Source organism: Pimephales promelas, chromosome 12, assembly GCF_988280905.1.
Source record: "Pimephales promelas chromosome 12, fPimPro1.hap1.1, whole genome shotgun sequence".
Taxonomy (NCBI): Eukaryota; Metazoa; Chordata; class Actinopteri; order Cypriniformes; family Leuciscidae; genus Pimephales; species Pimephales promelas.
This window is the reverse complement of record NC_142780.1, coordinates 432,332-451,250: the sequence shown is the minus strand read 5'-3', so window position 1 is coordinate 451,250 and position 18,919 is coordinate 432,332. Positions and strand designations below refer to the sequence as shown.

At 39.7% G+C, this 18,919-nt stretch overlaps 1 protein-coding gene across 1 annotated transcript in view; it reads left to right on the top strand.

The window, feature by feature from the left end:
• Window positions 1-4,448: 4,448 nt before the first annotated feature.
• LOC120476306 (myelin basic protein) overlaps window positions 4,449-18,919 on the top strand; it is a 21,024-nt gene continuing 6,553 nt past the window's right edge. Inside the window, exons 1-3 of the mRNA XM_039667308.2 lie at window positions 4,449-4,641; window positions 9,613-9,655; window positions 12,374-12,437. Coding sequence (XP_039523242.2) covers window positions 9,617-9,655; window positions 12,374-12,437 — 103 coding nt within the window. The 5' untranslated portion in view covers window positions 4,449-4,641; window positions 9,613-9,616. The remainder of the gene's footprint in view (window positions 4,642-9,612; window positions 9,656-12,373; window positions 12,438-18,919) is intronic.

The following is an 18,919-nucleotide window of genomic DNA, read 5'->3' as shown; positions in this document are numbered from 1 at the left end:
ACTCAGCTCCGGATAGTGGAATTGGACAATGGAATAACCAGGAGCCCAGAAGGGTATGCAGAAACAACAATCCAGGGCAATCCAAGCCAAGACAGGCAGTAGTGAGATAACAATCCAAGGTCATCAGCAAGAGGGAAAACCGCTCCGTGATCACAGGCCGTGACTGAACTTCTGTTTGAGTGTGGCTTATATGGAGAGTGTGAGTGAGGTGCAGGTGTGTGTGCTGTCAGTCCTGGGTGTGAAGCATTATGGGGATTAGAGTTCCAGAGTAAACGAGTATTGGGTGAAGGCTCCCTCTGGTGGCGAAGAGGAGGCCCGCTCAGGAACACCACCAGTGCCATGTCATCTACATTTGTTTATAAGCATCAAATTATCATGATTACAGGTTCTCATTTGAATAAATAGAGAAAAGAATTGGGGATAAAACACATCCCTGTGGAAGACCAGATTTTAAAACCACATGAGACTTACTATTAATCCTTAAAATCATGGTTTGATGCACCTGTAGCTCCTGGAGACGCCTCAGAAGGGTATATTACAGTATTAAAGAAAAGTCTATAAAACCCTCACGCATGAATTTGCCTAGTCCGACCCCGAATGCTTCACACACAGGTCCAGCGTGGCATCTTACCCTCGTGATCAATACACTTCACAACTTCATATTCAACTCGGTGCAGGACATCACATGCATTCACACAGATCTGGTGTTTCTCTACTTATCTTCCTCCCAAGAATGATGGCGTTCTCCAGTCTTGACTTGATCTCCACAATTCACTCACTTCCCCTCCAGTTCACGTTTCCAGCTTGTATTCACACGATCACCGTTGCACCCTTAATCCAGCCCAATCCTCACAGCCTTCTCCAGATATCTCCGTGACTCCATGCCACGGCCAGAGAACCGACGGCTCCCGGAGGAACTCTCCCAACTCTCTCGTTACTTCCCTTTTCTGCATCGCAGATCCTCCGCACCTGTTGCTGATGTTCTCAATCAGCCGCCGCTGCCATGGCGACAGACTCCGCCTCAATTTGTCACCTGGTGACACATGCTTTAAGATGTAAGAGATGCTGAGATTTTAGATTTTGTATAAAAACATTTGGAAATCGATTTATCGGCTGATATATCTTTCAAATAGATATCATTTTCGGTATCGATCAAAATGTTGATATTGGTGCATCTCTAGTTAAAAACAACACATTTTGCAACCCAGCGCTGGGTACATACAGTAGGCTATAGGACCGAACATGCTGGGTTGAAGGAAAGACCACCTCAGGAAGATTTCTCTCAGGGCAGAAGACAACATGACCGTCACATTGATCCAGTTTGGCAAACAGCAGTGGGTTAGCAAACTGACATTGAATCAACGTGGAAATATGACATCGAAACAAGGTTGATCTGACATTGTTTTGCTCATCGAATTAACGTTGAACCAACGTCAGACGCGTCATTCTTTCAAAACTAACGGAAAATCAACTTGAAATCAACGCCTTGTTTCAACGTTATGAAAGCAAACCGATTTTCGATTTTCATTTAGCTTTGAAGAATGCCGCGTCTGACGTTGGTTCAACGTTAATTCGATGAGCAAAATCAACGTTGTTTCGATGTCATGAGAGACGTCGTTTCCACGTTGATTCAATGTCAGTTTGCTGTCTGGGTTACTATAACCCAGCAGGCTGGGTGGTTTATGAAGGGAGCATTATTTCTACCGTCAGTGAAATTTAACCCAGCAGTGGGTTACACACACACAACTACCCAACAGTTTGGAAAATAACCCAGCAGTCTGGGTAAAAAATAACCCAGCATATTTGAGAGTGCAGCAGAAGCAGGATAAAGATCCTCTCCCGTCGGGAGTGTGTGTCGTGTCCTGGCAGGTTTCACGGGGTGACTGAGCTTCATGTCTTCATCTTGACGGAAGAGTTGTGTGTTGCAAGACTTTCCCCACCATATCAGATTATTTCCCACTTGCAACACCAGTGCCCTGCGGAGAGAGGAGATCTGCAGACGCCATCTGGTGCTGTGTGTGTGTGTGTGTGTGTGTGACCACCAGAGAGAAACACCAGAGATTTCAGTTCTACATATATCAGGAAACTTACAATAGAGATATACACATCCTCCACACAATTTTACACACACACTTCACATAATTACACATCCGACTTTCTGCTTCACGTGTTTTGTATTGATGGTGTCGTCTAACTGTCTCATGTTCTGCTTTAATAAAGAAAGATAGAAAGAAAAACACCAGTGATTTGTTTGAGACGGTCTTTGTTTCCCAGCAGTTCCTCGACTGATGAGATCATTAAAAACATCACATACACACATAAACAACATTAACACAGGATTTTCTGTTTCCTCAACCCTAACTCTGCTAGAAGTGATGACTATCAGCAATATACGGTGTCAGGTCACATATTAATTATGTATACATTATTAGAAAATCCAAACACCATTTTATTTCTCTGATGATGATGCTATATGCTAATATAACCTGCTTCAGGAGAATGAGATGATCTAAACATTTCAAGGAATTTCCTCAGAAATGGGAAGTTGACACGTCATGTCTGCGACAGGAAATATTAACATGAGGATTTAAAATAAACCTAAAACTATACAACTGACATACTCTGGCAAGGGGTCCTTCAGAGTGACAGCTGTCCCTGATATTGCCTGATTTAATGTCTGACGTGTTGACAATCACAACTTTTATGAAACACACGTGTCATTGAAAAACATTCTGATTGGTCAGTAACTGTGCTTTATTCATGATAACACACGGCTATGACCGCGTCACCCATCGGCTCTCTGTATCACTGCGCGACACTGCCGTTCCTGTGTTTATTTGAGCTTTCATACATATGTTGCTGTTCACGGTCAGGGACTATTTTTTTTCTAGCGGAAGGATTCGAAGGAAGGCTGTTAGTGATTTTACTTCATGAAAGTTGCAATAATACATTTTTTTTTTTGCTTTAATATTGTGTGCTAACCGTTTTATATAAGCAATAAGGTACTCGAGGCTGAGTCGCGGCTGAAGGGCGTTGTTCGGCTCGACGCGAAGCGGCGTAACCCCTTCAGCGCTACTCACGGTACAGCACAGCCTCGAGAATCTTATTGCTTAATTATCACGTGTTTCTTTTGATAGCACATAGTTTTTCATCATTAAAGAACATTTTATTCATTTGATTGCAAATGAATGATTAGATGTAGTGAGAAGATAATAAGTGTCATAGATGTGATATAACAATGATACAATTGGATTAAATTAATTAATTAATTGTGTTAAATACATTCTATTATTATAACATTTGAAAACATGTTCATTTCATTTTCATTAGCCTAATAGCAGTTAGGCTACGTGTCCAAGAGTCAGCGATGTGGTGTTGCGTTATGAATTCGAGGGCAGTTTACAGCACTGCTAGAGTTAGTTTCTGCAGACTTTCTTAAACTTTAATTACTCTACCGAGAACAATCGCATGAAGCAGGACACGGACGTTTCTTCTATTGTGTTCGGTGAGAGAAACCGTGGGCGGGGCTTGACTGTGTCTGTGGGAGATTGATTGGATGGTTGGATGGTGGTGGTTTGCTATTGGTGGATCTCATCTCATCTGCAAGATGTCTGTAAAAGATCACTTCATCTGGAAAGCATCATCTGATAGACATCTTTAAGATGTCAGTTTAACATCCCAGATAGCAAAGTGACATTGAATCAACGTGGAAATATGACATCGAAACAACGTTGATCTGACATTGTTTTGCTCATCGAATTAACGTTGAACCAACGCCAGACGCGTCATTCTTTCAAAACTAACGGAAAATCAACTTGAAATCAACGCGTTGTTTCAACGTTATGAAAGCAAACCAATTTTCGATTTCATTTAGCTTTGAAGAATGCCGCATCTGACGTTGGTTCAACGTTAATTCGATGAGCAAAATCAACGTTGTTTAAATGTCATGAGAGACGTCGTTTCCACGTTGATTCAATGTCAGTTTGCTGTCTGGGATACATTCTAAATCATTACATCTTAAAGACATCTTCTAAACATCTATTTGACATCTGATAGGAAACGTAGATGAGCTAACAATAAAAATATATATATAAATCCAGATGTAAACACACACATCAAATAGACGTCTCTGTGATGTACGTGTGCTATCTGGGAAGATAATGAGTCACATATTAATTTAAAACAATAATGTGTAAAAAAAAAAAAACATACTACAGTATACTGTACAGTAATACAGGTAGGCTATTGTTTCTTGTGCACATCATAAATATATATATTTTTATAGGCCTATATATTTTAGATTGTAAACCGCGGTATGTGTTCTGCTGTAGGTTATATCGATATCACTAACTATCAGTAACACAGCAGAAGTGGAGAGAGAGAGTACACACACACACACACACACACACACACACACACACACACACACACGTACGCCCCACCCGCTGAACAAAACACAGAATCCGGAAGTGCGAGTGGATCATCACCGACACACAAACACGCTTCTGAAGCTCAGCTACACACACACACACACTCCACACAACCTGTTATTTTGCGCCGATGTGGATTTTTTGATGACCTGCTGAGGCGCGCAGCCGAACCCTGAACACACACATCAAGAGGACGCGCTCGGGCGAACAGGTACGTGTGTGTGTGTGTGTGTGTTCGTCAAATCACGACATGTTATTTACAGCCGTCGCCTCTGTCTGTGTTTAGTGTGTTTACTTCTGTCACGACTGGACTGGTTTATTATAACCTGTCATGGTTTGCTCTTCCTCGTCTGCCAGGTGTGATGATGATGATGATGATGATGTTTCTCAGTGTTCAGTGGTTCGTCTCCGTGAACAGTGAGCGTTTGTGTAGCCAGAGGCTCCGATTTATGGCACAAATATGTTGTCGATGTTTCATTTTCATAAACTAAGCTCAAGCGCGTGCCCGTCGAGCAGATGTGCGCAGATGCTGAATGTGACCTTTTGAGTTATTTCTGTAGAACACATGACAGATCATGGCTAACAGGAAGGCATGCCTTTCCCCGTCGAGTGTGAGGTGTTTTCATGTTTAAGAACTTAAAAGGTTCAGATTAATCGCGGATTGCTGAGCACGCGCTAGTGTAAGGTGTATCGTGTGAAAACGGCGGCGAACGGCCGGTTTCCGCGTTTAGGTTCTTGTTCAGATGGAAACTGGTGTGGGCGAAGACGTGTTGGGAAATTACACACGGGTGGTGTCTCAACTCGGTCGTGGTGAGGGTACGTGTGTGTGTGTCTGTATGCCTCACCTGCCGACGGAGAGTCCAGAAGAGTCGAATCCTAGATTCGTCTCCTGCTCAGGAATCGACTCTCGAGCTGCAGAAAACCGCAGATACACTCTTTCATCTAACTTACTTCACAAATAAATAAATAAAATAACAACAGCAAATCGCATCGTGCCAGCTTATTGGATCATCAAGTTTTATAGAATTGCAATTCCATTGTTCATTAAACAAATCGTAATTTTAAAGAAATCCTTCCAACAAGATTAAACACATTAGTGTGTACATTATTGTATGTACCTACCTAGGTATTATTTTAGCATCTTGAACTCACCTGTCCAAACAGCTTTATAAGAAATGACAGCTTATCGCCCTCATCCTCTTTAAATACGCATTGGCAACAACTAGGACACGATGATGATGCTCATCATTTCAAGGTAATATCGAAAATCTCTAACTGGACTAGTTTTGCCTGGAGTTTTAGGCATTGTGGAGTCGAATCCCGGAGTCGGTTCCATCGACTCTACAGTGGGAGTCAGGAATCGGAGTCGACTCTATTTTAGTGAAATATCGCCCTCTTCTGTCAGTGGTCCGTAACACACCTGAACAAAAAACTTGAAACGACTAGAACAGAAAAATAGACCAGAAACACACACACACACACACACACACACACACACACACACGGTATGTGATATGTTTTAAACATAGGCTATCAATAAACAATTTATTCTAGCCACTACTGATAAGAAAGAGTAGTGTATGCAATTAATATTGTTGCTAATAAGGAAAGATTTAAAAAAAAAAAAAAAACCAGTAAATATGCCCAAATGCGTGTTCAGCGCGTTCAGTCTGTGTTCACAGTTTGTGTTTAAGACCTGCTACAAACGACGGAAACAGTCGGTCTTCGAATATTTCAGCGAGTTGTATGTGAAGTAACCTCATCATTAATAACATTAGTGTGGAGTAACCTCATCATTAATAACATTAGTGTGGAGTAACCTCATCATTAATAACATTAGTGTGGAGTAACCCTCATCATTAATAACATTAGTGTGGACTAACCCTCATCATTAATAACATTAGTGTGGACTAACCTCATCATTAATAACATTAGCGTGGAGTGACCTCATCATTAATAACATTAGTGTGGAGTAACCCTCATCATTAATAACATTAGTGTGGAGTAACCTCATCATTAATAACATTAATGTGGAGTAACCTCATCATTTATAACATTAGTGTGGAGTAACCTCATCATTAATAACATTAGTGTAGAGTAACCTCATCATTAATAACATTAGTGTGGAGTAACCTCATCATTAATAACATTAGTGTGGAGTAACCTCATCATTAATAACATTAGTGTGGAGTAACCTCATCATTAATAACATTAGTGTGGAGTAACCCTCATCATTAATAACATTAGTGTGGACTAACCCTCATCATTAATAACATTAGTGTGGACTAACCTCATCATTAATAACATTAGCGTGGAGTGACCTCATCATTAATAACATTAGCGTGGAGTAACCTCATCATTAATAACATTAGTGTGGAGTAACCTCATCATTAATAACATTAGTGTGGAGTAACCTCTTCATTAATAACATTAGTGTGGAGTAACCTCTTCATTAATAACATTAGTGTGGAGTAACCTCATCATTAATAACATTAGTGTGGAGTAACCTCTTCATTAATAACATTACTGTGGAGTAACCTCTTCATTAATAACATTAGTGTGGAGTAACCTCATCATTAATAACATTAGTGTGGAGTAACCTCATCATTAATAACATTAGCGTGGAGTAACCTCGTCATTAATAACATTAGTGTGGAGTAACCTCATCATTAATAACATTAGTGTGGAGTAACCTCTTCATTAATAACATTAGTGTGGAGTAACCTCTTCATTAATAACATTAGTGTGGAGTAACCTCATCATTAATAACATTAGTGTGGAGTAACCTCATCATTAATAACATTAGCGTGGAGTAACCTCGTCATTAATAACATTAGTGTGGAGTAACCTCATCATTAATAACATTAGTGTGGAGTAACCCTCATCATTAATAACATTAGTGTGGACTAACCTCATCATTAATAACATTAGCGTGGAGTGACCTCATCATTAATAACATTAGTGTGGAGTAACCTCATCATTAATAACATTAGTGTGGAGTAACCTCATCATTAATAACATTAGTGTGGAGTAACCTCTTCATTAATAACATTAGTGTGGAGTAACCTCTTCATTAATAACATTAGTGTGGAGTAACCTCTTCATTAATAACATTAGTGTGGAGTAACCTCATCATTAATAACATTAGTGTGGAGTAACCTCATCATTAATAACATTAGTGTGGAGTAACCTCGTCATTAATAACATTAGTGTGGAGTAACCTCGTCATTAATAACATTAGTGTGGAGTAACCTCGTCATTAATAACATTAGTGTGGAGTAACCTCATCATTAATAACATTAGTGTGGAGTAACCTCATCATTAATAACATTAGTGTGGAGTAACCTCATCATTAATAACATTAGTGTGGAGTAACCTCATCATTAATAACATTAGTGTGGAGTAACTTCATCATTAATAACATTAGTGTGGAGTAACCTCGTCATTAATAACATTAGCGTGGAGTAACCTCATCATTAATAACATTAGCGTGGAGTAACCTCATCATTAATAACATTAGTGTGGAGTAACCTCTTCATTAATAACATTAGCGTGGAGTGACCTCATCATTAATAACATTAGCGTGGAGTGACCTCATCATTAATAACATTAGCGTGGAGTGACCTCATCATTAATAACATTAGTGTGGAGTAACCTCATCATTTATAACATTAGTGTGGAGTAACCCTCATCATTAATAACATTAGTGTGGAGTAACCCTCATCATTAATAACATTAGTGTGGAGTAACCTCATCATTAATAACATTAGTGTGGAGTAACCCTCGGCAAATTCCTGGTATGTTTGTCATATTTCTACATGCTTTGACACGCTCTTCTTATCCTGGGAATCCTCACCTCTCCTCTCCTACTCTACCCTTCATCTTCGTCTCTTTACTTTATTCTTCATCTCTTTACTCGTCATCTTCACCTTTTTACTTTACTCTTCATCTTTTTACTTTACTTCACACACCGCAACATTCAGATGCCATGTTTATTCTCTGCTCAACAGTCACCGAATGCAGAGCACAGGATTGTGGGATATCAAAGTCGAGTCTCCTTCATCTGTACAGCGTTTTAACACTATAGAGTCTCACAGCAGATTTACAGTAATAACAGGAGATTACAGTAACAGAGAGTGTTCAGGCTTCACAGCAGATCTAGAATAAAGTTACTGTCCAGATAAAGTTAGTTTTGATTGATTCACTTCCGTTGCAAAGATCATTAGTTATTAAAGTGGTGGTATAATGCCCTTTCCTCAATATGTGAAATAAGTCTCTGATGTCCTAAGGGTGTGTGTGTGTGTGTGTGTGTGTGTGTGTGAAGTTTTAGCTCAAAATACCCCACAGATATCTTCATATAGCATGTTAAAGTTGTCACTTTTTGAGGGTGAGCAAAAACGCACCGTTTTGTGTGTGTCCCTTTATATGCAAATGAGCAGCTGTACCCGGCATAGGGGGCGGAGCTACAACAGCTCAGGTTCTTTTACCCCTCTCTCTCACACACACACACACACACACACACACACACACACACACACACACACACACACACACTTTTAGCCTTTTATGTTCAAACCGAGTCAGACAAAGATGGGAAGACTCAAGAAGTGACAACATGTAGAATATAACAGGACATTTCTGATTGGTTAGTTGATGAATGTATGTAGTTTATGTGTAGTTATCTTCTAGTCAGTGATTATCATATTTTGTCTTGATAATCTATAAATCGTGTTCAGGGGGCGGGGTTAATGTAAATCTTAGGGTTGGTGATGTCACTAACCTGGGAGGAAGCTTGTGTAGTTCTACCAGCCGTTAGTTGTAGTCCTTAATAAGCCATCTCTGTGAAAGCAGTGGTGTCTCGCATCTGTGTAAAAAATAAATCATGTAAAAAAGCTAATTCAAAACATCACAGGGTTTTATGGTCAGGAAAACTTGGGAAAAGTTCTGAAATGTGTAAAGTGTCCGTCTCCTGGAACAATAGCAGACTATAACCCCACAGTTTGGAAGAGTAAAGTCATTTGTTTCTCACATATACAGATAAGAGATTAATATAGTTTGAACAGTGTCCAATACTTCAGTCGTGTGCCGTCATGTTATTAAAACAGCCATTCGTTAGTTATGATATGCTGATGAACTGAGGATGTGTGTGTTATTAATATCCCACATGTGTTCTCTCCCTCAGGATCATGGGTCAACATCTGGGAAAACCGCTGTCCGTGTCCAAGGTACGTCTTTATTCATGGTTTATGAGTTATAAACCGGTTGTGTTTAGTCTTCAGTGTGTGTGTGTGTGTGTGTGTGTGTGTGCTGTTCCTCTCCTCACCAGCAGGAGGAGCTGCTGACAATAACACACATCCACTGCAGCCCTCATGCGTTACACACACACAGGGGCGATTCTAGGATTTTTTCAACTGGGGGGCACAAGAGGGGCCACAATTATTACAGAGGGGCCATTCTTATGTTGTGTATTTATGTAGAACTGTAGATATCCAAATCATTTCAAGTTCAGTAAGCTTTAAAATCAGCAATAAACAGTGATACCCTGTTATCTTTTAATAGCAGTTATTTACTGCTCTAACAATAAAACAATAAAATACAATTTATACAATTTATATTAATTTTTCACTTTACAAAAGTGATAGAAAAACTGTAATAAATAAAATAATCCAATGTATTAGTGTCCAACTCACAAATAATAATAGAACAGCCTTATTTATATGAATCCATAATTATATTAATCATTCATATAATAAATACACAATTAATGAATTCATAAAACTGTAATAAAATTGTATACATCTTTTTCCCCACATCCTATTCAATTTGCATTTCAGCAGTTGCAGTAAATTTGCATTGATGAATAGACCAAATCTGCTTATTTCGAGGAAGGCTAATTAGTCTTGAGCATATTGATTGTAAAATATCACATATAATACTTTGTTAGATAGCTACTTTTTCAAAAAGGTATGATTTAGTTTAATGTAATATTTGTGGATCATAGAAACAGTGACTTAATTATCCAGTAGTATTAATTATTTATTTTGCTATTTAATCATGCATTTTTATTTAATTATCTTTTTTATATTTTTTTATTTGAGAATGTTTCTGGATGCAGGGATTAAATAAAAAAAAATTATTTTGACTGATTTATTTTTTTTTTTTTCAGGCCAAGTCATATTCCTGTAACTTTATTTAAATAGTCGAGACCAATAGCGTTTTAAGGAGAGATGTTTTAAACCGATCTAATATTGCCAGTTTGCGTAATTTAAAAGCTATTTTAATCTATGAAAAACAATTACTTATCTTGACAAATAGGCCTAATCAACCATCTACATAACTTTTCAGTGCATGTTTTAATTTATCTTATAAGACCAAACATTGCTAACTGGCTGAGGGAAAAGTGAAGTTTCATAACTTTATATATTTAACTTTTAGGCTATTTAACTTTAACTTTGTAACCCATTAGAGAGCTGACTTATGTTTAACTGAATTGTTTACTTTATTTCTCATTGTAGCTTATTATAGCCTACCTATTAGGCTACTTATACTTTTGAATGGGATATTATCATTAAAACTGACATTTAACAAAAGAGACAGGGTTGTGTAATTTTATATATTCTAAAATATATAAAATATTCTTTATATGTGAATGTTTTTACTATACATTCTCTTCACTGTGTGTAATACAATAAAACGATATGTCTGTTTGTTAAATGTCAGTTTTAATGATCAATAATGTTTCACATTTTTAAAATGAAAACAAAAAGAAGCAGGGTTGTGTTTTATATTTCGTGTTATAAATATATGCAGTGAAGATAGTCAATGTGAGATAAGGTTACCTGAACCACATTTTTGTGGCCATAATCTGTTCATGATAATATGTCCATTTATAAATGAAATGAGGCAGAGTGCTGTTTTAAATGTATTTCGTTTTATTGTTGATGAAAAGAAGCAAAGTTGTGTTTTATACCATATAACGTTAAGAGATAACCGGAGTAGCCGCGTGCTGAGTGACGCGATCAAGAACGCGCTATTCCATTAGCAGAATGACCGGACTCGCGTCCTCTCGTCCTCGGGAGTTCGTTCTCCGAAGTTTGCGTTCTTGGTTGAGAAACGACCATTATTGACCCGCGTTCTGTTTTCTATCATACGACCGCAGCAAACGAGCGAGCAGTAGCCTGACATGCACTTCTCAAAATCTAAGACTAATTGAGTGAACATGGAGCAGTTTTTCCGTGAGCGGGAATTGAAAAACCGGAGTGGACCATTAGCGAAGTGATTACAAAATGCTTAGAGTGGAGAGAGGAACGTGCTTTCGCTCCACTCCAGGCTTTAGCACATTCCCCTCAGCAGGGTGAATAATAAGCTGTATAATATATATCAACTTACCGTGTGGTTTTGAGAAGCATCGCGCGACGCGGAATCATGAATTATTCTACTACAAGCTGAAAGATTATGATATGAATTTTTGAGTGACAGACAATTAGAAGGGTGGGGGCACACTGGGGGGCCAATCAGTTTTCAGGAGGGGCCAGTGCCCCCATGGCCCCTCCCCTGGCTACGCCACTGCACACACACCACCTTATACTGAGTTACACACACACCACCTTATACTGAGTTACACACACTGCGTGATTGAAGTGTGTTTTTCAACGGTGTAATCACACACTTACTCAGTAATATAAATATGCAGTCTTTAGTGTTTTTATCCTAATTTTACATTTCAAAAAGACAAAGCAGAGATGCTTTACAGTCACGAGAAGTGTGTGTGTGTGTGTACAGTATGTTAGCTCACACACATGCTCACACACACACACACACACTAGATTTGTCAAAAAGTAACAACTCACACACACTCTCTTACACACACACAGTTTTATTTGATCAGTATTTGGTTGTGAAAGTAAAGTGTTGTGTGTGTGTGTGTGTGTGTGTGTTTTCAGGGATCCTCCACCGGATCTGATCAGATGTCAGCAGAATCGCCGGAGGCACAGGACGAGGTGTTTGGTAAGGAGACACACACACACACACACACACACACACACACACACACACACACACACACACACACACACACACACACGTGAGATGGCTGACTGTTTCTGAAAGAGTGTGTAACACTGTAATAATATTTGACTGTTTTTACTGTATTTCTGATCAAATAAAGCAGAAGAGGCTCTTTCAGAAACGGTAAAACTGATCGTGTTCCGGCCGTTCGAACAGGAGTGTAGGAACAGAGTTATAGAGTTATATATAGAGTTATATAGAGTTATATAGAGTTATAGATCCATCTCTGAAGATGTGAAGCGTGTTAATGTTTATAGGGGATCATCTCACGCATCAGAGATCATGTGAAGGTTTATTACAACCCTAAAAAACTGCAAGTGTGTGTGTGTTTGAGTGAGTGAGTGTCTGTGTGTGGATGAGTGTGTGTATCAGTGTGTGTGTGTGAATCAGCAGTGTATGGAGAGAACTCCAGCTGGCACCGGCTCCTGCCTCCATATTCAACAGCTGATACAGTTGAGAATCTCCTCTGTCACTGCCTCACTGTTCACTGAGTGTGTGTGTGTGTGTGTGTGAGCTGATATTGTTGAGTATCTCCTCATCACTGCCTCACTGTTCACTGTTCAGCGTCATCGCTCAGGGTTAAACGACTACAACATCTCTGTTCAGTGGAGCACAATAGAAATATCAGCTGAAAAACTCAAACTAAATCAAAATTAGAAATGTTGTCTTGGCAATATAAGGCAAAAATAAGTTTAAAATGAAGCATTAAAATTATTAATAGGAAATAAAATAAAAAGTAAAATAAAAATGTAAACATAAATAGCAAGCAATGAAATACAGCTCATGAGTTAAACTAACAATTAGACTAAAATTAGCATGAAAACTATAAAACTTATAAATATAGATTATCTATAGATGATATTAGATTAAATTAGATAGCATATAAATATGCTAATTCAGAATATTAATAAAAGTACTATAATACTGCTATACATATTTTAAACAACATTTGTCTTATTTGATCATTAAACATGCAGTATTTATGAGATGGCTGTTCACACAGAAATGAAAATTAGCCCATGATTTACTTGCCCTCAATCCATCCTAGGTGTGTATGTGTACTACCAAGCTTTATAATGGCAGTGAGTGGACATTTCTGTTTTGAAGTCCATAAAAGTGCATCTGTCCATCATAAAAGTGCATCTGTCCATCATAAAAGTGCATCTGTCCTTCATAAAAGTGCATCTGTCCATCATAAAAGTGCATCTGTCCTTCATAAAAGTGCATCTATCCATCATAAAAGTGCATCTGTCCTTCATAAAAGTGCATCTGTCCTTCATAAAAGTCCATCTGTCCTTCATAAAAGTGCATCCATCTATCATAAAAGTGCATCTATCCATCATAAAAGTGCATCTGTCCTTCATAAAAGTCCATCTATCCATCATAAAAGTGCATCTGTCCTTCATAAAAGTGCATCCATCTATCATAAAAGTGCATCTATCCATCATAAAAGTGCATCTATCCATCATAGAAGTCCATCTGTCCATCATAAAAGTCCATCTGTCCATCATAAAAGTCCATCTGTCCTTCATAAAAGTGCATCTATCATCATAAAAGTGCATCTATCCAGCATGAAAGTGCATCTGACCATCATAAAAGTGCATCTGTCCATCATAAAAGTGCATCTATCCATCATAAAAGTGCATCTGTCAATCATAAAAGTGCATCTATTCGTCATAAAAGTGCATCTGTCCATCATAACAGTGCATCTGTCCGTCATAAAAGTGCATCTGTCCATCATAAAAGTGCATCTATCATCATAAAAGTGCATCTGTCAATCATAAATGTGCATCTATCCATCATAAAAGTACATCTGTCCATCATAAAAGTGCATCTGTCCATCATAAAAGTGCATCTGTCCATCATAAAAGTGCATCTGTCCTTCATAAATGTGCATCTATCCATCATAAAAGTACATCTGTCCATCATAAAAGTGCATCTGTCCATCATAAAAGTCCATCTATCCATCATAAAAGTGCATCTGTCCATCATAAAAGTGCATCTGTCCATCATAAAAGTCCATCTATCCATCATAAAAGTGCATCTGTCCTTCATAAAAGTGCATCTATCCATCATAAAAGTCCATCTATCCATCATAAAAGTGCATCTGTCCATCATAAAAGTGCATCTGTCCATCATAAAAGTGCATCTGCCCATCATAAAAGTGCATCTGTCCTTCATAAAAGTGCATCTATCCATCATAAAAGTGCATCTGTCCATCATAAAAGTGCATCTGTCCATCATAAAAGTGCATCTGTCCTTCATAAAAGTGCATCTATCCATCATAAAAGTGCATCTATCCATCATAAAAGTGCATCTGTCCATCATAAAAGTGCATCTGTCCATCATAAAAGTCCATCTATCCATCATAAAAGTGCATCTGTCCTTCATAAAAGTGCATCTATCCATCATAAAAGTCCATCTATCCATCATAAAAGTGCATCTGTCCATCATAAAAGTGCATCTGTCCATCATAAAAGTGCATCTGCCCATCATAAAAGTGCATCTGTCCTTCATAAAAGTGCATCTATCCATCATAAAAGTCCATCTATCCATCATAAAAGTGCATCTGTCCATCATAAAAGTCTATCTATCCATCATAAAAGTGCATCTATCCATCATAAAAGTGCATCTGTCCTTCATAAAAGTGCATCTATCCATCATAAAAGTGCATCTGTCCATCATAAAAGTCTATCTATCCATCATAAAAGTGCATCTATCCATCATAAAAGTGCATCTGTCCATCATAAAAGTGCATCTGTCCTTCATAAAAGTGCATCTATCCATCATAAAAGTCCATCTATCCATCATAAAAGTGCATCTGTCCATCATAAAAGTCTATCTATCCATCATAAAAGTGCATATATCCATCATAAAAGTGCATCTGTCCTTCATAAAAGTGCATCTATCCATCATTAAAGTGCATCCATCCATCATAAAAGTGCACCTGTCCATCATAAAAGTGCATCTATCCATCATAAAAGTGCATCTGTCCATCATAAAAGTGCATCTATCCATCATAAAAGTCCATCTTTCCATCATAAAAGTGCATCTGTCCATCATAAAAGTGCATCTGTCTATCATAAAAGTGCATCTATCCATCATAAAAGTGCATCTGTCCATCATAAAAGTGCATCTATCCATCATAAAAGTGCACCTGTCCATCATAAAAGTCCATCTATCCATCATAAAAGTGCATCTGTCCTTCATAAAAGTGCATCTATCCATCATAAAAGTGCATCTATCCATCATAGAAGTCCATCTGTCCATCATAAAAGTCCATCTGTCCATCATAAAAGTGCATCTGTCCTTCATAAAAGTCCATCTGTCCATCATAAAAGTGCATCTATCTTTCATAAAAGTGCATCTATCCATCATAAAAGTGCATCTATCATCATAAAAGTGCATCTGTCCTTCATAAAAGTGCATCTATCCATCATAAAAGTCCATCTAACATCATAAAAGTGCATCTATCCATCATAAAAGTCCATCTATCCAGAATAAAAGTGCATCTATCCATCATAAAAGTGCATCTGTCCATCATAAAAGTGCATCTATCCATCATAAAAGTGCATCTGTCCATCATAAAAGTGCATCTATCCATCATAAAAGTGCATCTCTCCATCATAAAAGTGCATCTGTCCATCATAAAAGTGCATCTATCCATCATAAAAGTGCATCTATCCATCATAAAAGTGCATCTGTCCATCATAAAAGTGCATCTATCCATCATAAAAGTGCATCTGTCCATCATAAAAGTGCATCTATCCATCATAAAAGTGCATCTATCCATTATAAAAGTGCATCTAACACTTTTATATATACAGCAAAAATAAAAAATAAAACAACTTTTAAATCACCTCAAGGGAAATCCCTCGACCACAAAACACACACACAGATGAGGTTGGATTCAATCCATAAATATGTATCAGAAACATGCAGTTCTCCCCTTATGAAACCCTCGGCTATGAGTTCTCACTAATGTTTATTGAGTGCGAGTATATGTATTTGCTCCGCCGGTAATCCACACTCCAGAATCACAGAGTGTGTGTCAGTAGATTCTGAGCACATCTCATTCGAGTTTCCATACAAACACTGGAACCGCAAAGTGTTTTTATTGTTTCTGTAGCCATTGATCATCTATCATAGGAATGTAGTCTCAAAAATTGTGCAAAATAGTTTGACTGCAATGTTAAAAAAGGCCAGATCTTGGCCAGGAAATGTAAGCAGAAACCGTTCAAGGTTTGAATGGTCCTGCATGTTCGGTTGGACTGCAGTAGTCGGAGTCAGGGATTGTGCTGGAACAGACGAGGGCCTGTGTGTGTGCCGTGGGCTCCTCCGCTCCTCATGAATGTGCTTATACAGGGACTGGAGCAGCGGTGGGAGTTCTGGACTCGAGCCGCATGCCTGAAGCTCCTCTCAGAGACATGCTTCCCGTTCCTCGGCCCACTGCTCCAGTGTGTGTGGGACATAACCTCGCTCAAACCTCATGCAGACCACAACAACATGACCACAAACTAGGGCTGTCACAATATAATACAATAACAATACAAACATGCACCAATATGTATCGTGGATACTGACAATATGTGCTGTGTATAGTTCAACCAAAATGAAAGTTTATGAGGATTTTTTAGTGTCAGTACTTCATTAAACTACTATATATGATGTTGAATATAATGGATAATAATGAATATCTGTGGGACTGATAATGCCAGATGTCTGATGTTACCAGTATAAAGTGGCCTTTATTATATTAATTATATCCAGTCAGTGACAGAGATCATCATATTCATCTACAATAATTCTGTTTTTAGGCTGGGGGTCATCATTTTAGGCTTTCTCTATCTGTGTGTGTGTTTAGTGTATATTTAGCGTAAAGACCCAGCGTTTCATTCGGGGCACCGGCAGATGATCAGATGTAGATCGCCACAAGGCGATGGGACGATGGCTTTGCCCGAGTCTGATCCAGAGCTGACGGCCATGCTAGCCCAGGCAGTCGAGAGCATCGGGCTCGAGTCGAACCCTCCACCGTGCCCTGAGCGCTCAAGTCTGGATGACTAGTCCTTGGGGTCAGCGCACGCCTCCAGTTCCATTCTTCCCGGAAGTGCATGAGGAAGTCACCAGTTTGTGGAGAGCACCTCTGAATGCCTGTAAGTGTTTGGGGGCTGCCTCCGCCTTCACTGCCCTCAATGTCGGGGCGGCCAAGGGCTATACTGGGGTATCCCTAGTGGAGCGCTCTGTTGCGATGCAACTGTGTCCTCAGAGCGCCTCCACCTGGCACGGAAACCCCAAGCACCCGTCCAAACCCTGTAAGTTCTCGTCCACTCTTGTGGCCAAGGCTTACAAAGCAACAGGTCAGGCCTCCTCTGCTTTGCATGCTAGGGCCCTCCAGCAGGTCCACAAGGCCAAGGCACTTAAACAGATGCACGAAGGCAGTGCAGACCCAGGGCTTATGCAGGAGGTACGCACTGCTACCGACCTCTCCCTATGAGCAACGAAGGTCATTTCGTGGTCTCTGGGCCAGGTGATTTACACTTTGTGGTCCAGGAATGCCACCTATGGCTTATCCTGGCAGACATGCGGGAGTCTGAGTGAATCCATTTCCTCAAATCCCCTATCTCCCAGGCTGGCCTCTTTGGCAGTGTGGTCGAGGACTTTACTCAGCAGTTCTCGGCCACCCAGAAGCAGTCTAAGCCGATTAAACATATTCTGCCCTCTGCTACCGCAAGGCCACAGCAACAGCCTCCACCCTGGCCACAGCCTGAGATACAGTGTCTCCACCCCTAAGCCTCGCAAACACCAGGCTAAGCGGCTATCCTGTTCAATTTGTTGAAGAAAGAACAAACACAAACTCTGCCTCTGGGTCCCAAGAGGGCACGGATGACGCAAAGCCTCGCTGTTCTCTTCCCCGGTCGCCAGCTCTCTGGCTCTCTCTGTCTAGTCATGCCTCCCATGTCAGGGCCGTCTGCTCCATCTTGCTTCCCCATGGCGGGTACGCCTGTAGTTCCTCTGACCCCGCTGGTCCGGTTCCTGGGAGCCTGGCTAGAGCTTTCCATCCCGTCCCACTGGCTCATCCAAACAATCAGTATCAGCTATGCGATTCAATTCGCGGGGCGTCCCCCCAGGTTTCGGGCAGTCCGCTTCATGGGCACCCTGTCATGCGAGCGGAGGTCACAGCCCTAAGGGTGCGATCGAGCCAGTCGCTCCAGCCAACGTGAAGTGCGGATTTTACAGCCCCTACTATATTGTACCCAAGAAAAGCTGTGGGTTACGCCCAATCCTGGACCTGCGTTCCTTGCGATGTTAATGCCCAAACTCATTTTTGAATGCATTTGTCCTTGTGATCTGGACTGTCCAGTACGCACCCTCCACGCTTACCTACGCAGTGTTTCAGGCCCTCAGACCAGCTCTTTGTCTGT